Source organism: Epinephelus moara, chromosome 9 (assembly GCF_006386435.1).
Source record: "Epinephelus moara isolate mb chromosome 9, YSFRI_EMoa_1.0, whole genome shotgun sequence".
Lineage (NCBI taxonomy): Eukaryota > Metazoa > Chordata > Actinopteri > Perciformes > Serranidae > Epinephelus > Epinephelus moara.
The window spans coordinates 5,902,641-5,922,915 of NC_065514.1; the positions used below are offsets into that span (position 1 = coordinate 5,902,641).

At 41.5% G+C, this 20,275-nt stretch overlaps 3 protein-coding genes across 3 annotated transcripts in view; all 3 read right to left on the reverse strand.

Annotated features, from left to right (window-relative positions):
• Window positions 1–3,618, reverse strand: LOC126395210 (peptidyl-prolyl cis-trans isomerase-like). Its single transcript, XM_050052480.1, has 5 exons — window positions 3,441–3,618; window positions 3,282–3,312; window positions 653–741; window positions 369–541; window positions 1–284 (listed from the first exon to the last, which is right to left on the reverse strand). The coding sequence occupies exons 1-5, from the start codon at window positions 3,507–3,509 to the stop codon at window positions 146–148; spliced, it is 501 nt and encodes a 166-aa protein (XP_049908437.1). The 5' UTR covers window positions 3,510–3,618; the 3' UTR covers window positions 1–145.
• A 2,094-nt stretch (window positions 3,619–5,712) lies between these two features.
• LOC126395211 (peptidyl-prolyl cis-trans isomerase-like) lies at window positions 5,713–12,007 on the reverse strand. The gene is made up of 5 exons (XM_050052481.1): window positions 11,829–12,007; window positions 8,575–8,605; window positions 6,481–6,569; window positions 6,198–6,370; window positions 5,713–6,101 (listed from the first exon to the last, which is right to left on the reverse strand). Exons 1-5 carry the CDS (start codon window positions 11,895–11,897, stop codon window positions 5,966–5,968), a joined length of 498 nt encoding a protein of 165 aa, XP_049908438.1. The 5' UTR covers window positions 11,898–12,007; the 3' UTR covers window positions 5,713–5,965.
• Window positions 12,008–15,772: 3,765 nt separating this feature from the next.
• The window catches only part of zmiz2 (zinc finger, MIZ-type containing 2), a 53,676-nt gene continuing 49,173 nt past the window's right edge, over window positions 15,773–20,275 (reverse strand). Inside the window, exons 19-20 of the mRNA XM_050052442.1 lie at window positions 18,743–18,955; window positions 15,773–17,666 (exon numbers count right to left, since the gene is read on the reverse strand). Of these exons, the coding sequence (XP_049908399.1) occupies window positions 17,559–17,666; window positions 18,743–18,955 (321 nt within the window). The 3' untranslated portion in view covers window positions 15,773–17,558. The remainder of the gene's footprint in view (window positions 17,667–18,742; window positions 18,956–20,275) is intronic.

Sequence of the window (20,275 nt, forward strand, 5' to 3'; positions counted from 1 at the left end):
TCAGCTTTCATGTTGCTTTATTTACACCATCCACATCATTTTATCCAGATTTTTAGTGTGGTCCTTAAGGGACAGTTTGGAACGTAAAAATTATTACACAACGAGTGTGGCTGAGTAAGTATAAACCCGACAGAGCTTTGTTGCACTATTCTAGTTGACCACAGTCGACAATGACAACATCTTGTTTAGTTTTGCCACTGCTTGCAGTGCCTTGCTTCTCCATTTTGTCAACGACGTCACTGCCCGCCACAACTCTGCCGAACACCACATGCTTCCCGTCCAGCCTGGAGAGGAGAGACAAACATCTGAAATGAGCTGAAACTGTTGATTGGACCTGAATGCAGCAGCACACAGGTCAAAGAACTCACCAGTCAGTGTCAGCTGTGCAGATGAAGAACTGGGACCCATTGGTGTTGACCCCGGCGTTAGCCATGGACAGCGTGCCCTTCCCTTCGTGCTTCAATGTGAAGTTCTCATCAGCAAACTTCTCCCCATAGATGGATTTGCCTCCAGTTCCATTGCCCTTGGTGAAGTCGCCGCCCTTAAAAAAAAAAAAAAAACACAAAAAGACTCAGCATAGGTGGCAACAGGAATCGAAAATGCATCAGCTCTGCCGACATCTGAACTTGTGAAAACTTTGCCTTCACTGTACCTGGCACATGAAACCAGGGATGATTCGGTGAAACTTGGACTTCTTGTAGCCAAACCCTTTCTCTCCGGTGCACAGAGCTCGGAAATTTTCTGTAAAATAAGACACGGCACTTCACTAAATAAAAAATAAATAAAAAGTCATTACAAGTAGAAAGCGCCATTTATTGATTTAGAGCAGGGGTCTCAAACCACCTGAGGTCACCAGCCAGGCTGCATGGAGTAATGCTGCCGATATGAGACAGTGAGCACCAGACATGTAAAGGCACCCTGCCCCCTCCTGCATACCAGTAACGTCTTTTGTGGTCGTTTTGTATCTTTGCCAATTTGGGGCACAATTGTTTGTATCTTTTTGAAGTTGTTCCGAGTCCTGTTGTGATGGTTTTGTCTCTGGTTGTTCCTGCAGTTGTCATTTTGAATCCATTTCTGCATCCCTTTGCAGTCATTTTGTGTCTCTCACAAAGAGACAGTCCCAGATTCTGAAGTCATTTTGAGTCTTTGTAGACTGAGGTTTTGTGGTCGTTTGAATATCTTAGAAGTCGTTTTAAGTAAATTTCTAGTACTTTCAAGTCATTGTGTCTGATTGATTGCATTGCTTTTGAAAGTTTTAAAACCTGTCTAGTCCTTTGTAGTTGTTTTGCATCTCTTTGACTCCATTTTGAGTCCCTTTCTAGTCCTTCCATGTCTTTGTGGGGTTTTATGCATCTTTTTGAATCTTAGTTGTTTTGTGTCACTTTCTAGTCTTATAGTCATTTTGTGTTGAATCAGTCTGAAGTTATCAATTTACCAAGTAATTTTGAGTCTCTTTGCAGTTTGTGGTTGTTTTGAGTCCTTTTCTAGTCCTGTGTTTCTTTGTAGCCGTTCTTAACCTTTGTGAGGTTTTATGTGCCTATTTGTGGCAATTCAAATCTCTTAGGAGTTATCGAGTCTTTTTCTAGTCCTTTGTAGTCACTTTGCAGTCTGTGTTTCTGTGTGGTTGTTTTGAATCAGTATGAAGTTCCCAATTTCCCCACCAGAGATCAGTAGAGTATTTGATTCTGAAGTCGTTTTGAGCGTCTCTCTGATCATTCGTGTCTCTTTGTGGTCATTTTGAGTCCCTTTCTAGTTCTTCGTAGTTTTTTTTTTTTTTTTTAGTCCTTTGTGTCTTTGTTTTTTGAGTCCATGTCTAGTCCTTCTGTGTCCATTTTGAGTCTCTGGTTTTATTTGTCTTTTGTGGTTGTTTGAATCTCTTAGAAGTTGTTTTAAGTCTCTTTCTGGTCATGTTGAATCAGTCCAAAGTCCCCAATTTCCCCGCCCTGGATCAAAAAAGCATTTCTGTCGTCTTTCTGATCATTTGTGTCTCTTTGTAGTCATTTTGAGTCTCTTTGGGGTTGTTTGTTCTAGTCCTTTGTGTCTCCCTGTGGTTGTTTTGTATCTCTGAAGGTCCCAATTTCCCCCAGGGATCAATAAAGCATTTCTGATTTTAAAGTCGTTTGGGGTCTCTGGTTTGTTTTGCATCTCTTTGAAGTTTTGAGTCCCGTCCTAGTCCTTTTGTGTCGCTTTGTAGTCACTATGAATCCTTGTGGGTTTTTATGTGTCTTTTTGTGGTCGATTAAATGTTAGAAGTTGTTTTGAGTCTCTTTCTGGTCCAGTTTGAAGTTGCCAATTTCCCCACCAGTTATCAGAGTATTTCAGATTCTGAAGTCGTGAGCGTCTTTCTGGTCATTTGTGTCTCTTTGTGGTCGTTTTGTGTCTCTGAACTTCCCAATTTTCCCCTGGGGCTCAATAAAATCTGATTCTCAAGTCTGTCTTTTTGCATCTCTTTGTAGTTGTCCTGTGTCGTTTCGCACCCGTTTGTGGTCAGGACCCCTATGGCAAGGGGTTTTAACATTTAATAGGTAACTGAATATGTATTGCAGATATCCGTAATTCAATTCTTCCTAGTCAAAATAAACACGACTTCTTGGGACAAATGAAGTTACTTTTGCTAGTTTTATTTCAGATATCCAAAATGAAAAAACTACTTTAAAGATTTAAAGATATCGTCAATTGAATTTTGACATGGACAAATAAAGTTTTAGGTATCTAAAATATAAGTTCTACTAGGAAGGATGAATTGTTAGCATCTATAATAAGCACTCTGAGCAAGAATGCAATTATGGACATCTAGAATGTAAAGTGTGGCGCGACTAAATGTTAAAATGGCTTGCCTGCTAGTAACAGCATGATGGCTGAGCCACTACAAATGAGGTCAAATAGCTAAAGTGGCAATGTGAGACAGTCAGTCAGTCAGTAATGCATCAAGTAGGCTTTCTAGTTGCCTTCAGGCTGTGTGACGGCCACTATGTGGAAATGTCTTGCACGTTTCAAGCAAACAAGAGTTCTTCCCCTTTCTCACTACTCCTACTTCCTCCTTCTTATTAATCATGGCAGCGGTGGCACTCCTTGTCTCACTGTTAACACCCACATTTGGCTTTGAAACTGGTTTCTCAGGCTCTCCCTTCCCGCCTCAACCACACCCTCGCCCCATGTTCACAGTCACTTCTCAAGTGAGGACCCACAGCCAATCATGAGTCCCTCTCAGGTGTGTGGAAAAAGCCAGAGCAGCTGCAGCTCTGTACTTCCTGCTGCGTGCAGTACAACTTAAAGCTTACCTGCAGTCTTTGGGACCACATCAGCCCGAAGCTGCAAAACACAACACATTGGCCTTTTGCACATCATGCATGGATTTAAAATACAGCCTAACCTCCGATTTTAAAGCTTCATTAAATGAATACAGTTGAAATAAATTAAGAAAAGTATCTTTGTCTTACCTCCATAACAATCCTGCCGGCTGCTTGTCCACCGATGGTGATGTCAAAGTAAACCCTGGGGTTTGCCATGTTTCAATGCGCGTGTGATGTGGTTGCAGTGTGAAATCGCACTTGAATGAACAACGCCTCACACACACTTCATCGACGTCTTTATGTGCATGCACTCAGTGGGTCTGTGCACAGGTGAAGGAATGGCTCCTAACAGCCAATCACAGCCAAGGTTTGTTTTTAAAGGCACAAGAATGGGCCAATAGGAGTGCAGGTGGGCGGGGTTTACTGTGAGGAGCAGTTGGTTGGCTGCTCCAGAGGAGGAGCCAGAAGCAGACGGACAGGTTTGAGGAAATAAGCAGATTGGAAGCGGTCGTGTGCAAACGTGTCTGAGGTTCAAAGGCGTGTTAGTTAGTGGTGGAGGAAAACTGAAGCAGCCTTGTGAGCATGGCTCATGTTGAGATGTGTCCCAAAGTGTAAAGAAATGTGCTTTAACCAGCAACTATAAAACCCTTCTTTTATTTAAAGTCCATTAAAGATGCTTCACTTGCCTCCAGCTACTTATACAGAATATATGTTAAAGCCTGTTGCATGAACTCTCACCAAGCAGTGCATTTTGTGGTTCAGGTGCTCAAGTGAAACAAAGGGCACTCCTCCTGCTTGGCACGCCTGCAAAAAGGGAGGAAAAGTGAAAGGTGGTTTCTATGTGCCTCCCGGCACTGAACGGGCTCTTTGGGCCTCAGTACATACAGTTCTGCACAGGGGCAATGTCTCGATGTATACAGTCTGCATGTACCAGCTGCTACACATACACACTCACTTTCTACATTTATCACTGATTTATAACAGGCAACATTAAATAAACAAAATAATATTGTTGGTCGTTTGTCTCTGTGTGGATGTTTTGGGACTTTTGTGGTTATTTGGGTCTCTTATAGGTAATTTTGTGTCTTATTGGGTACTTTTGTGTCTCCTTTAGGTCATTTTTTGCCTTTTTGTAGTCATTTTGTGTGTCTTTTAGGTCATTTTCTGTCTTTTTTGGGGCAGTTTGTGTGTCTTTTAACCCTTTTTTATCTGTTCGGGGCATTTTGTAGTAGTTTGTGTCTTTTTTAGGTCACTTTCTGTCTTTTTTAGGCATTTTAAGTCATTATTTTTTGTTTTTTGGTCATGTTGTAGTCATTTTGTGTGTCTTTAAGGTCATTCTCTGTTTTAGGCATTTTGTAGTCAGTTTGTGTTTTTCTAGGTCATTTTGTGTCTCTTTAAGGTCATTATTTTGTGTTTTTTGGTTATTTTGTTTGCATTTTGTGTGTCTTAAAGGTTATTATCTGTCTTTATGGGGGGCATTTTGTAGTCATTGTGTGTCTCTTTGAGTTCATTTTTTGTCTTTTTTTTTTTTTTGTGGTTATTTTGTAGTCATTTTGAGTCTCTTCCTAGTTGGTACATGTCAATTTGAGTGAAATTTTGCAGGTGATGACAAGAGGGGCCCCTCGACACTTTGGGCCCCTGAGCCTTTACCAGGCTCTTGAGGCCTGACTACATACAGTTAACTCTGCACAGTAATGAGGAGGGGGATGTCTAGCTAACTTACATATGATATGTCTCAATGTATGCGTGTACCAGCTGCTACACATACACATTCACTTTCTACATCTAACATTGACTTGTAACAGGCAGCAACAAAGAAAACAATGCAATATTGTCTTCTCTTGGTCATTTTGTGTCTCTGTGGATGTTTTGCATCTTTTTGTGGTCACTTTGAGTCTCTCCCTGGTCACTACATGTCAATTTGAGTGACATTTTGCAGGTGAAGACCAAAGGGGGGCCCTCAGCACTCTAGGCCCCTGGGCCTTTGCCCACTGGGCCCGTTCAGTAATCCATCCGTGTGTATCAGCAGATGTAAATTTATTTACAAAAAATAAAAAAATTTTAAAAAAAAAAGCAACATTTAACCTGTTTCAAAAGTATTGAATTCTTCTGGGGAAATCCCGAATCAGGTGAACTACCAGTGTTTCCAGTTATCTAACTTTTGCATGAAGATTAAATCACCTGAACAAACACTGAAACAACAAACATACAAAGGTATGACAAACATGACGTCACTGATTTAATACCTGTAGTGACCTCTAGTGGTAAAATGTGTCAACTGCAATAATAATTTTTAAAAAGGAGGTCATTTACTTCTTTTCTTTCCACTGACATTATTCAAATTCAAATTGACAGAAACACCAACATAAAAAATGTAAGAACAAAGCAGGTATTTCTGAATGAGGGGACGCACACAAAGTAAACTTTCACGTTGTTTTATTTACACCATCAGCATCATTTTATTCAGATTTTGTTAACAAATAAGGGTACAAAGAGGATACAAAATATTACACAACCATTATCAGCACAGGAGACAAACATTTTTAGAGGAGAAAGTTGGTTAACTGCGTGTTTTTCTACTGATGCTGCAGATAGACACCATTTTTAAAGATATACTAGGATGTAGATGATAGAGGACACATCTGAGGAGAACCAGCTGAACTGACGGAGCTCTATTTCAGTTCCCCACAGTCGGCAATGACAACCTTGGCTTTAGGGGTGCCGCTCTTTGTGCCTTGCTTCTCCATTGCCTTGACAACATCAATGCCCTCCACAACATTGCCAAACACCACGTGCTTCCCGTTCAGCCTGGAGAGGAGAGAGGCCGATTAGTATGTGAGACCAACACCTGAAACTGTTGATTGGACCTGAATGCGGCAGCACATGGGTCACAGCGGAGCTCACCAGTCAGTATTAGAAGTGCAGATGAAGAACTGGGACCCGTTGGTGTTGGCTCCAGCGTTAGCCATGGACAGAGTGCCCATACCTGTGTGCTTCAGCTGGAAGTTCTCATCAGCAAACTTCTCACCATAGATGGATTTGCCTCCAGTTCCATCGTGGTTGGTAAAGTCCCCGCCCTGAAATGAGAAAAGCTAACTCAGCATATGTTTCAACAGCAATGAAACATCTGTTCAGGCTAGACCTGACGTTGTGTAAACAAGGACACGGGTTTCTGCCTTCACCGTACCTGGCACATGAACTTAGGGATGACTCGGTGAAATGTGGAGCTCTTGTAGCCAAAGCCTTTCTCTCCGGTGCACAGAGCTCGGAAGTTTTCTGAAAAATAAAGACATGTCACTTTATTTAATCTTTATAAACCAGCTAATATAAGACAATAAGTTCATTTCACCAGTAATAAGCACCAACACTGGCCAGTCTGTTGAATATGTGGTTGTTAGTCTTTATGAGGCAGTTTTGAGTCACTTTGTAGTTGTTTTGTCTTTGGGGTTCTTTTGCATCTCTTTGTAGTCATCTTGAGTCTCTTTGTAGTCCTTTGCTTCAGCTTGTGGTCCCTTCACGTCTGCTCGTAGTCGTTTGTTTCTCTTTAAGATTTTGTGACTCTTTGGGTTGTTTTGTGTCTTTGTGGTAGTTTTGACTCTTTGAGGTCATTTTGCATCTCTATTGTTGTTTTAAGTCTCTTTTTGCATCTCTCAATAGTTGTGTGCTTATCTTTGTGGTTGTTTTGACCTTTGAGGTAATTTTGCATCTCTTTGTAACTATTTGCTTCAATGTGTGGTTGTTTTGCAACTCTTTGCGTTAGTTATGACTCTTTGAGGTCATTCTGCATCTCTTTGTAGTTGTTTTGAGTCTTATTGAGGTTGTTTTGTGTCTCTTTGTAGTTGTTTAGAATCGAATTGTGGTTGTTTTGTGTCTCTTAGTAGTCTTTCACTTCTGATTTTGGTTCTCTTTGCCTCTCTTTGTGGTTATTTTGCATTTCTGCAGTAGTTTTAACTTTTTTGGGTGCCTTTTTATGCCTCTTCGTTGTTGTGCATCTCTTTGTGGTTGTTTGCGCCTCTTTGTGGTCAATTTGTGCCTCAGGTGAAGCCAAACTCTCAGGTGCTGCTGTTGGTTGAACAACTGCTGCTGAACTTTAGTATATAGTTCACACTGGAAGTAATGAGAGTTGGGTTGCAACTAAAGATTCTGTCCACCATTTTCTCAATTAATCAAATACTTGTTGTGTAAATAAATTGTCAGAGAACGGTGAAAAATGCCTTCTGTAATGTCCCAGAGCTCAAGGTGACGTCTTTAAGTGGTACGTTTGATCTAACCAACGTTTATTATTGTGTATGACAAAGCAGAAGAAGCATGAAACCAGCAGATGTTTTAGGTTTCTGATTAAAAAAAAATAACTAAAACGATTGTTCCACACTGACAGTCTATCACTGCAGCACACACTACACAAAATATGGCCCCCCTCTGGGCCCTCTGGGCCTGTGCCCAGCAGGCCTGTTCAGTAATCCGTCCATGGCTGCTCAGATTGTATTCCTGGAGAACGACAGGTTTCTCCTTGCAAATTAGAAAAGGAAGCAGTCACAGAAACTGTCTGTGTGTCCTCAAGAGACATTTTAGCGTGAGGTAAACTGCAGTAAATCACAGCTCTGTTGCTCAGAGGGTTTATATTTATGATAAGTTGTAAAGTTAAATGTGTAAAAAAGTCTAATGTTTGCAGACTTGCTAGAAAATGTGCTGATGTCTAATATAAAAGACTTCAAAATGGAAAAAATAAAGTAATTTGCACGACAAATTTAACAATATAATCTAAAAATTGTCTCATGGATTGGACGTGGTGAAGTATGTGAGCCACTAGAGAAGCTACTGTTTGCACAAAGGAACCATACAGGCCATTCTGAGTCTAATGAGGTCATACAACTAATAATGGCTATGTGGGACAAAAGTCAGTCGCAGTCAGTCACTGATGCATCGTGCAGGTTTTCTTGTCGGGAGCTGCAGTTTTCCTTTTTCTTCATCTCCTCTTTCTCATCATCATCACAGCAGTGGTGGCGCTCAGCAGCACATCACTGTCTACACGTACAGTTAGCTTTGCAAATGGCTGCTCAGGCTCCTCTGATCAATGCCTTCACACTGAGTCACCCGCAGCCGCGACCCATATTCAGAGTACATTCTCAGCTGAAGACTAATGGGGACGCATAGTTTCCTCAACCAAACATGAATCCATATAGGGTGTGTGGAAAAAAACACAGAGCAGCAGCAGCTCTGTGGTTACTGCTGCATGCAGGGAACTTACAAAGCTGTCTCTTTATTGTTAAAGCTTACCTACCTGCAGTCTTTGGGACCACATCCGCCCGCAGCTGCAAAACACAACACGTGTCAGTTAGTAAGAGACAAACAGCAGAAGCAGGTGAGATAGTAAAACTTTAGAAGAACATTCATAAATCAGGAACCTTAAATCCAAAGTCAGCACCATCCATTATAACTTTTAAAGACACTGAGACAATTTCACACGCCCTCATCTCATCACACCTCGAGCACTGCAGCAGCCTCTGTTCTCAAAATCTATTTCCTGACTACAGATGGTGCAAGATTCAGCTGCCAGGCTTTAACCAGAACCAAGAGACGCCATTGCATCACTCCAGTTTCAGCCTCTTTGGTGGAGCAGTGTTAGTAGATTAGGTGGGCGTACTACTAGGTACACTGAGAGGCTACTGAGGAAGAAGTGTGTCCCAGTATGTCTTGGAGTTGAATTTAAGATTTTACTGATTACTTTTACGACTGCTTTGAGATCCTCTGGAAGGTCTTTTGTCTGTTCCAGAGGCCCGGCTAAAATCTAAAGGGGGACCGAGCGTTTGCAGTCAGGGCCCCGAGGCTCTGGAACGAACTGCCTGAGGAAATCAGGTCAGCCATGTCTCTTTAATCTCTGATGCCTTTAAAGTCCTCTCTTAAAACAAACTCTTATCAGAGTCTTTCCTTGAGTTTGAACTCTCTTTTATTTAAAGTGCTAAGGCCTAAACCCCAAAAATTCAATGTCTAGGACAAGGGCGTAGGTTTATTTCAACACTGGGAGGGGGACATATTAAAGGGGGAATTAAGGGGTACTCTGCAAGAAAACATTAAGCATCAAACACTTAATTTTCTGCATTCCTTTATGCACCAATTTCTGCCTTCGCTGCATCAATTTATGATATAAGTGTCTTTAATTTTGTCAAAATATAATCCTCTGCTGCTGTCATGTTTTTATGGGGGGTGCAACAAATGCACATGCTCTAAATACTGAAGGGGGCGTGTCCCCTGTGTCCCCGCCAAAATCTACACCCTTAGTGTAGGATATATTGAGACGAGATGCAACTATATTTTTTATCTTTGATTACTGTCACAATAATTTTTTCATTGTCCATTATAGCCCAATATCATTATTTAAACGCCGTGTTCTGTCCATCCAACAGTCCATTTCTCAAATATATTAAGTTTATAGCTTATATATCCCCAAACATGGGCGTTTTTAGCGACCCATTGCTGCTTTTTCTGCATCTTTTTAGTCCAAAAACACTGGTGTTTTTTGCATCCCAACCCTGCTTTTCTTGCAGCTCTTTAGTCCCCAAAAGTGGCGTTTATTTAGGGGACATGTCACTGTTTTTCCTGCCGCTTTAACCCCCATATTGTGGGTGTTTTAAGCAACCTGTCACTGTGTTTCCAGCAGCTTTTTAGTCCCCAAACGCTGGTGTTTTAGCACCCCAACACTGCTTTTCTTGCAGCTTTTTAGACCCCAAATGTGGGTGTGTTTTTTCAGCAACCTGTCACTATTTCCTGCAGCTTCAACCCCCCCAAAATGTGGGTGTTTTAATCAACCCATCACTGCTTTTCCTGCAGCTTTTTAGTCCCCGAATGTAGTGTTTATTTAGGTGCCCATCACTGTTTTTCCTGCCACTTCTTATAATCCAAATGCAGGTGTGTGTTTTAGCAACCCGTCACTGTTTTTCCTGCAGCTTTATGGTCTCCAAACGTGGGTTTTTCTTTGCAACCTGTCACTGTGTTTCCAGCGTATTTTTAGTCCCCAAACGTTGGTGTTTTTAAAGACTCTTCTGTTTTTCTTGCAGCTTTGTCGTCCCCAAAACGCTGGTGTTTTTAGCATCCCAACACTGCTTTTTTTTGCAGCTTCATAGCCCCAAAACGTGGCGTTTATTTAGCGACTTGTCACTGTTTCCTGCAGCTTTAACCCCTAAATGTGGGTGTTTTAAGCAACCTGTCCCTGTGTTTCCAGCATCTTTTTAGCCCCCAAAACATCAGTGTTTTTTAGCGACCCATCACTGTCCTCTACTACTTTCACATTTTTATTGGGGGGGTGACAAATGCACATGTTGTAAATATCGAGGGGGCTCCCCTCAACACCCCCAAATGTGAGTGTTTTTGGAGACCAGTCTCTGTTTTTCATGCGGCTTTGTAGTCCCCAAACGTTGGAGTTTTTAGCATGCCAACACTGTTTTTCTTGCTGCTTTTTGGTCCCCAAACATAGCGTTTATTTAGGGACCCATCACTGTTTTTCCTGTTGCTTTTTACTTCCCATTGTGGGTGTTTTTAGGGACCTGTCACTGTTTTTCCTGCAGCGTTTTAGTCCCCAAGTGTTCGTTTTTAGCATTCCAACACTGCTTTTCTTGCAGCTTTTTCGTCCCCAAATGTGGGTGTTTTAAGCAACCTGTCACTGTTTTTCCAGCAACTTTTGAGCACCCAAATGTGAGTGTTTTTTGGTGACCCATCACTGTCCTCTACTGCTATCATGTTTTTATTGGGGGGCGACAAATGCACATGCTCTAAATATCAAGGAGGGCATGTCCCCTGTGTGCGTCCGTCCGTCCCCTCCAGGACATATTGTGCTTGAGGCTGCAACTTTATTTTTATCATCAGTTACTGTCACAGTAATTTTCTTCATTGTCCATTATAGTTTTCCAAGGCCCAGTGTCATTATTTAAACGCCCTGTTCTGTCCAAACAACTATCAATAACTCAAATATATTAAGCTTATGACATAATTCAAATATATGATAAGGAAAGGCAGTGCATGCGTTTGAGAAGCTGAAATCTGAGACTGTTGGGCATTTTTATTTGTATCATTATCAAATAGTTTCTTAATCTCTAATTATGTTCACATTAGCAGACACATCAGATCAGCTGCATCTCCAGTGATTTACAGCCTGACATACCCATTATAACCACCAGCTGCTGCTGCTGCTGCTGCTGCTGCTGCAGGGCGTTTCCAGCAGGATATCATCTCTCTGGGAGATTTGTTTTTAATTTAATTTTCGTTATCTGCACTTGTGCAATTAATCATATCACCACCACACGAGGATATAATTACATAGGCTAAATATATATACATATATATATATATACATGCAAAAGGCTATCAAAATGGAGCCTAACAGCTGCATGGGAACTTGACGCACTGCAAAATGTCTGTCAGAGCTGCTGGCCTTATGGAAATCATACAGAGGGGTGTTAAAGATATTCCAGCTGCAGATTTTACACCTACATGACCTTTAAATAAGATAAAGTGACATAATGTGAAGTGTGTTTTTCTTACCTCCATCACAATCCTGCCGGCGTTCGCTCCATCAATAGTGATGTCAAAGAAAACTCTGGGGTTCCCCATGTTGATAAACGCGCGTGTGATGTGGATCTGATGGAGATCTGCTCCTGAGTGGGTCCTGACAGCGGCTCAGATGCTCTGTGTCTATTTAGGTCTTTATTAATGTGGGTCTGTGCCCCGCTGATGTAAAGGCAGCCGGCAGCCAATCACAGACACGCTCTTCTGAGAGGCTTCACAGTGGGCCAATAGGAGCAGAGAGGGGCGGGGTTAATGTGCAGCGCAGGGAGTTGGTGCGATGTCTCCACGGCAACCCGGCCGGGCGGAGCAGAGCTCACAGGAGGCTTCTGTGGGCATGAACAGGGAAATGAAAGCACTCGTGTTCAAAGGTGTTTAAATCCAACTCACCCTGAATAAGAGGTGACGTTTAATGATCTGAGCTCATTTATTTCATCTGGAAACATCTGTCAAACCCAAACAGTCAGATGTGCTTTAAAAAGGAGGCAGACGGAGTACATTTACTCAGTTACTTCTGTAGTGGAAGAAGTGTTCAGATACTTTACTGAATAAAATATCACAATGTAAAACTCTTCACAACAAGTGCAGGTCCTGCTTCCTAAATCAGTGAAAGTACACAAGTTTATCAGCTAAATATACTTTAAGTACAAGAAGTAACAGTACTCACTGTGACATCCGCAGTGCAGGGCCAGCAAACCATAAACCACTTGTCTTTTAGTGACTCATTGCTGCACTTCCTGTGGCTTTTTAATCCCCAAACGTGGCTGTTTTTAGCGACCAATTAGTGCAGCATTATAGTCCCCAAACGTGGGTGTTTAAATGGACCGATCAATGTTTTTCCTGCGGCTTTTTAGTCCCCAAACGTGTATGTTTTTAGGATCCCATCAGTGTTTATCGAGCCGCCTCTTAGACCCCAAAATGTGGGTGTTTTTAGTGACCCTTAGTTGTTTAGCTAGCCGCCTTTTAGACCCAAAATGTGGGTGTTTTTAGTGACCCTTAGTTGTTTAGCTAGCCGCCTCTTAGACCCCAAAATGTGGGTTTTTTTAGTGACCCTTAGTTGTTTAGCTAGCCGCCTCTCAGACCCCAAAATGTGGGTGTTTTTAGGAACCCATAGTTGTTTATCGAGCCGCCTCTTAGACCCCAAAATGTGGGTGTTTTTAGTGACCCTTAGTTGTTTAGCTAGCCGCCTCTTAGACCCCAAAATGTGGGTGTTTTTAGGAACCCTTAGTTGTTTATCGAGCCGCCTCTTAGACCCCAAAATGTGGGTGTTTTTAGTGACCCTTAGTTGTTTAGCTAGCCGCCTCTTAGACCCCAAAATGTGGGTGTTTTTAGTGACCCTTAGTTGTTTATCGAGCCGCCTCTCAGACCCAAAATGTGGGTGTTTTTTCCTGAGCTTTAGCCCCTGAACATGGGTGTTTTAAGCAACCTGACACTGTTCTTAATGCAGCTTTTTCAACCCACATTTTGGCATTTTTGTAGCGACCTGTCATTGTTTTTCCTGCGTCTCTTTTGACCCCAAACACGAGTGTTATCTAGCGACCCATCACTGTGTTTTTTGCTGCTTTTTAGCCCCCAAACATGGATGTTTTGTGGCTGTTCTTCCTTTTTCTTAGACCTCAAATGTGGGTGTCTTAAGTGATCCATTGCTGTTTTTTTCCTGTGGCTTTTTAGTGAGTGTTCAGCAACCGGTTATCATTTTTCCTGCAACTTTTTGGCCTCCAAATGTGTTTTTTTTTCAGTGACTCGTTGCAATTTTTCCTGTCTTTGTAGCCACCAAACGCAAGTGTTTTTTTTGCCACCTGTCCCTGCTTTTTGGCAGCTTTTTAGTCCCCAAACGTGAGTATTGTTTAGGGATCCAACGCTGTGTTTTCTGCAGCTTTTTAGTCCCCAAACGTGAATGTTTTGTAGCAACCTGTCAGTTTTTTCAGCTGCTTTTTTCCCCCCAGACATGGATGTTTTTAGCAACCGATTTCTGTTTTTCCTGCAGCTTTTTAAACCCAAACACAGATGTTTTTAGTGAACCTAGTGTTTTCCAGCACGGATAGTGCCATAAAAAGTGGTTGTTTTTCACAGACATCACAGATTGAAAACATGACCTTTTCCTAACATTAATCAGATGGGTTTTGTGCCTAAACCTAACCACGTTAAAAATGTACCCATTACATAATAATGTGCAAATGCAGCCAGACTGCATGATGAAAACATTAACCGTGTCCTCCTAAGCTGAGCTGTAACAGGCAGTAGATGCACACATCCTTCTGTGTAGTGATACAGTTGGCGGGTGTAGTTCAGTAGAAAGAAAATAGTTCCTACAAGAAACTGCTCACAACAAGGTCTGTGGATTATCTTGAGTAACCAGGTCATGATATCTGGAAAGAGACACTGATGTTGAGTTTTTAAAATGTATTTTTCTGGCGCTCTGAGCACCACAAGCCGAGTGCCATCTAGTTCCATTATACTGGAGAGAAAGCTGACATCTCCAACACTCTGCAACTCACACCAAAACAATGTAGACTGATAGATAGAACTACAGGTGAGAGGAAAATATGTGATTTATATTTAAGGGTTAACTGTCCCTTTAAACACATATGAAATGTCTCATGATTGAATACTAAATAAATCCCAGAGCCCCCAAAACAAACTATTTTTGTCAAATAAAGGGATTTTTTTATTCTGATTCTGAGATTCAGGAAAGGGACAAGGTAACTGTAGGTACAATGACGATTATGATTAAAAAATAAATAGAAAATAATGGCAATTACAATGTGTTACAAAATATGTGGAATAGTTTACATATTAAAAAACTTTTGTTTCTAGCAAATTTGCAGTTAAATAGTCCATAATTTCCAAATATAACATTATTGTGTTGCTTAACTGGCAAAGAACATTATTTCTTGTTGCCGTGTTGGACCACAAAGGGTAAAATCATCCATAGAAAAAAAACTGTCAGCTTTTACAAAGTGGTATTAAGAATAATTCCTTCCTCTGCGTCTTTAACTGCACGACTCAATGTCAGCTGACTGTTTCCCGTCATACATGCATCAGTATGACCTTTTTACAATTGCTTTATAATTTTCTAACATACAGTATGTATACAGTGCCAACAATGATCCATTATCCAACTAAATAACATTAAAATTACCATGATTAACAATTCATTTGATACACACACGTTCTCTAATGAAAACAGCTGATTATACAGTACATAAACCCGTGTCATGATGGGTTATACATGTCAAACGACTTTGAAACATACTAATAGCTTTCAAATGGCAGAAAATGCCACGACACACAGCTGTACTCATTTACAGTATGCTTGGAAAAAAAAACCCTTATAAAGAGGGTGAAACCAAACAGAGGGAAAGATGGGAGGTTTTATATATTTCACAGTGCTGAAGGATGTCGGAGATATAATGAACCTCAGCGCGCTCCCAACTTCATGTATTAAAAAAATGTCTTTGTACATCTTTATTTTTTCCTCACGTGAGGAGGTCACTCTTTTTTCTTTTACGTCGTCATCACAGAGAAACAAAAACGTGACCACTGCCCTTATCTTACATCATTATTCGTTAAAGGTCAAGTCTAGTGATCGTCTATACTTTTCTTATCGTTTATAAATCCCATGAAAACACCAAAACCAGCAGTGAATGTATCTGCTCACAAGTATTGTGTCAAAGTCTGATATATAGTCTTTCTCTCTGCCATGGAGCTTAGTTTATTTTGACTGTCCTGCTGCCACAAACACTCACTGCTGTACAGACAGTTTTATTTTGTTCTGAAAATGTCGGCGTGCAGCCTCGTTCTGTGGACGATAAACCAGGTGCAGACTGATAAAGGAGGAAATACAGTGAGTGCTGGATGGAGCAGTGAGTGACAACAACCCCGCCCACATTTAAGAGGACTGTCTGCAGTGGAAACACTAGGGTCAAGGTACAATGTCTGAAGGGTTACTGTTGGTTCCAAAGGTACCATACTGAAAGTGTTAGAAGGAAACGGGGCTCATATGTGGATTAATCGGCTGTTGAAAATAGTTTCCCCCTGTTTTAGGGAAAATACTGAGACTTTTAAGAATGAAGTCTTCAGTAGGAACAAAATGTACTTGGAGCTGAGACAGACAGGAAGTCAGACAGTATTGAGAGACGGACTACAACATTGGTGGTTTTGGTCTTTTCATCACGAGCCTTAACCTTTAATGCAGTGGTTCGCAAACTGGGAGGTTGCATCGGGGCTGGGTTGGGGTTTACAGCGGTTTAAAATACTACAAGAAAGGTTTTTACACCTCAGGAAACTTAAAGGGGAAATTTCGCCACCTTCTTTATGTGGATCTCCAATGAGTGTGCAATAAATTCCTCAGTTTGTGCTGTATTGATAGAGAAAGACAAGTTCTCCTGTTCGCAGAGTCGTACCAGCAGCAGGGTACAGCTAATTGTCATTTTGGCACTTTTGTACAGATGAAACAGGATATAACGTGTTATATCAGGTCAGCAGGTTTTTTCTCTTTAACTTTAGACAGAGCCAGGCTAGCTGTTTGCCCCTAATGCTAAGCTACGCTAAGCGGCTGCTTGAAATGTCAGAGTATTTTAAAGCTTTAGTTCTCATAATTAGCTGTGACAGGTCCTACGCAGTCCTACGCGCAATGGCTCAGAGACTGTCGTATTAAGTTGCTGTGAGCCGTCAAGACACTATCTGGGAGCCGGATGGTGCAGCCTCTCCTCCTCTGGGCAGCTGCCTCTGTGTCTGCAGCTGCCTGTACCGAGAAGCAGCGTGAAAATGAGGAGCGCTCACTCTGCTGCTAAATCTGGGGACCAAAACATCGCCAGCAGTACACTGCACAAAGAAAACTTGATATCTCAGTGCAGAAGTGTCTCCGACTGAGGATATGAATCTCTGACTTTCAGGAGGCAGCTCCATTGACTACCTAAAATTCCATATTGTATTTTAGTGTGAGGCGGAGACTAGAAATCCACGCCAAGATAGCCTGTAGTTCTTCCTTCCCTCCATTTACATTACTGTCTAACGAAGGCTCTGAGTGCAGGAAGAACAGATTTTGCACCCACTGAGAAATGTATTGCTTCAATCTAAATATCCACATAAACTTTGGTGAATTTCCCCTTTAACGTAACGATAATCTTTTATTTCAATCGCAAGGTAAACAGCAGAGAAATACTGTGTTTACTTTACAAAGTAATCTAACAGGAATGTGTGTGTGTGTGTGTGTGTGTGTGTGTAAAGGGCGCCCCGACAGAAAGAAAGTTTGGAAACCACTGTGTTAACGTGTCCCTTAACGCCTCATAAACACACCCCGGCTTCCACCATCCTCCACTCCAACTAATAAAATCTATAACTTAAATACTGTGTATTTAAATCCTTCAGCCTGTGATTTGTGCTATAGTTTTGAAAATGCTGGTCTGCAGAGTCAGTGCCTACAGTTTGTACTGTTAAACTCTTCATGATAGACAGTGTTCACGTGTGAAGCGTGTTCCCTCCTCTTCCTGTTTACTGCACTGAGAGTGAATATCAAAGTACAGCAGGACACTTCAAAAAGACAAAGATACACGAACATAAAACACACTCATACACACACACTCACTCTCACACACACACACACAGAAGAGGTGGGTGTCGACAGAGACGGTGCTGTCTTCAACCGATGAGGGCAGGCCTACAGCAAACAGAGAAGCTGGAAGATGAACGAACACATGAGGGTGGTCAGTTGTTCTCGAACAGAGACAGCAGGTCGTCGCTGCTGTTGTTGGGGAGGTCGGGGGGGCCCAGGTAGGACAGCAGCTCGTCCGGGTTGGTCAGCTCAGGAAGAAGCTTGACAACAGACAGAGAGAATAAAAAAATAAATCAAACAAAATGTATAGTTCTATGTTGACACTGACCACCATTAAAACATTTCTATTATGAAGTTTGAAGAGGAGCTTAAAGCAACACGATGCCTGTTCATTACAGCTATTTATAGACATTATTTTGCACTTGACACTGAAACAGGAACCTGTTCCTGTAAAAATCTGCACACATTTTGATGCCAGTTTCTTTCACGAATATCAGCTGATTTCTTCTGTTCTTATTCAGCTGTTGCTCAGGGGGATCTTTCAGTTGTCAGTGGGGTTGAACTATTGTACAACGTTTTGTTCTCCAATTGTTTGAGCACATTTTGGAAAGGATCCCGAGAGAGACGGACTTTTTTGTTAAAGAGTAAGATTCCTTTTTGTTGAACAGAAAACAGCTCCTAAATCGCCATCATCAAACCAACCAGACTAAACATTAATTTTATCATTGTAAAACACACTTGATTCAAAGTCGACGGAAACAAAATTAAACTCACAAAAGCTGTCTTGGTTTGTCTTGCCACTGTTCTTACAATCACCAACTCTGGTTTGGTTGAAATAAACCCTTAATTCACCCAGTTGGATGTGAAAATATGCTGCCTCTATACAGGCTTAAATTGCTTATTATTTGAATGGAGTCTGGCGGGTTTGGTGATAAGTGATTTCAGGGCTGTTTCTGGTTAAACAAAAAGGATCTTACTCTTTCCATAATGTTGTCAGACACTTATACTAACGATCTGAGACTTTTGGTGGACGTAAATTGATGATGAACAAATGTCCCGAACAATTACATTGCAGCCTTTTTGGCGGATGCCAGCTGCAGCGCTCTCACTCAATACAGGACCAATGTTGAGGATTGTTGCTCCCATGAGTCACTTAGATACAAAAATGTGGAAAATAAGGTGTAGGCTAAAAAAAACCAACCTTACTCTTTAAGTCCCAAATGTCACTGTTAACATTTTAATAGATAAATGAAGTGAAACCAAGTCACATTCAAGTCCTATAAAAGTTCCATGCTCTTATGTAACTGCGCACATGATCAACAGGTTCAACACTCACATCTAGTGCATGGTCGGCCCCCTCTCCTCCAGGTGCTCCAGGGCCTCCCAGACCGAATGAGCCTTCGCTCTGCAGCCGGGAATTATTCTGGGTGTTGACGCTCCGCTGCGGCAGCGGACTGCCGGCGTCACCGAGGCTCTGATTACCATGAACACCTGAACTGTGCTGCTGGAGGATGTTATGGGGGTGTTCGATTCGTCCAGGATGAGGCGTCTGACAGGGACACACCAGGAAGAGACACAAAGAGGGGAATTTTAATTTTATGGTCATAAAAATAAAACATAAAAAGTTTCTACTGTCCAACACATTAAATTCACAGTGTCAACTCTATGCCTGAGGTGTAATCCCTCTGGTCTTTTTCTTAAGAGGTACCAGAAGTGTGTGACAGTAGAAGAGGACGGCCGAGCAGCTGACTGCGACAGGTGGTATGTGGTTTAGAGGCTCTGTGTGTGAACAGATATGTAATCTCAGTCTGTGCTGTCTCCTTCAGGTTCAGTTAAAGGCTCTTAACTAAACTCACAAACCAGAAGGACGAGACAGTCAGTGTTGGTGACTAACGCAGCAGCAAACTATTGGTTCCTTTCAACCAAACACTGCAGATTCAGGCGCAAAAATAGTCACAGGAACTGAAAGTAAAAGTGAGTTCCTGTTTGCGTTTCCGCTGCAACTGAAAAACCATGAAGGCAAATCAGGATGATGACAGATCAGATGACAGTTTCAAGGTGGACACCCAAGATTAGAGTCACCAATTCAAATGTCTCCCCTCCTGCTCCTGAGTTAGGACGTTGAGTAATGGCCAGACAAGTGTTTTTGCAGAACATTATGATGTCACAATGAAGTTGACCTTTGGGATATAAAATGTCACCAATTCATCTATTTATCCTATCAGACATTTGTGTGAAATTTCGCCATAATTAGTGTATGAATTCTAGAGTTATGGCCAAAAACATGAGATGGATGAAAGGTCACAGTGACCTTAACCATTGACCACCCAATTCTAATCACTTCAGTCCAAGTGGACGTTTGTGCCAAATGTGAAGAAATTCCCTCAAGGTCTTCCTGAGATATCGCATTCACAAGAATGAGACAGACGTGATCACAGTGGCCTTTGACCACTGACCACTAAAATCTAATCAGTCCATCCTTACCTCAAAGTGGATGTTTGTGCCAAATTTTAAGAAATTCTGTCAAAGCATTCTTGAGATATCATATTCACATGAATGGTACAGACGGAAGGACTACCCAAAATTATAATCAGTCCATCCTTGAGTCCAAGTGGACATTTTTGCCAAATTTTAAGAAATTGCCTGAAGACGAGGGCTTGACGCTAACTTTTTTCCCAAGGAGCACATGTGCTCCTAAGTTGAAAAAGTAAGGAGCTCACAAAGAACTTTAGGGGCACAATGTAAATTGATCAAATAATGTGTTTTCCATAATAAACGTGATGCAAATAGACATTTACAAGCAAAATTATTTAATGAATTTGTATACAAAATGTACAGAAAGGTAAAATCATCAAGTTTTGAAAAAGTA

Bases quoted from the DNA above. Each gene is read 5' to 3' on its own strand.
- LOC126395211 (XM_050052481.1), bottom strand. From the start codon at position 11,897: ATGGGGAACCCCAGAGTTTTCTTTGACATCACTATTGATGGAGCGAAC. The intron at 8,606-11,828 runs GTAAGAAAAACA...TGTGTTTTGCAG, and splicing joins CCGGCAGGATTGTGATGGAG to CTGCGGGCGGATGTGGTCCC. The intron at 6,371-6,480 runs GTACGGTGAAGG...TTCTCATTTCAG, and splicing joins TCCCTAAGTTCATGTGCCAG to GGCGGGGACTTTACCAACCA.
- LOC126395210 (XM_050052480.1), bottom strand. From the start codon at position 3,509: ATGGCAAACCCCAGGGTTTACTTTGACATCACCATCGGTGGACAAGCA. The intron at 742-3,281 runs GTAAGCTTTAAG...CTTATTTTACAG, and splicing joins TGTGGTCCCAAAGACTGCAG to AAAATTTCCGAGCTCTGTGC. The intron at 542-652 runs GTACAGTGAAGG...TTTTTTTTTAAG, and splicing joins TCCCTGGTTTCATGTGCCAG to GGCGGCGACTTCACCAAGGG.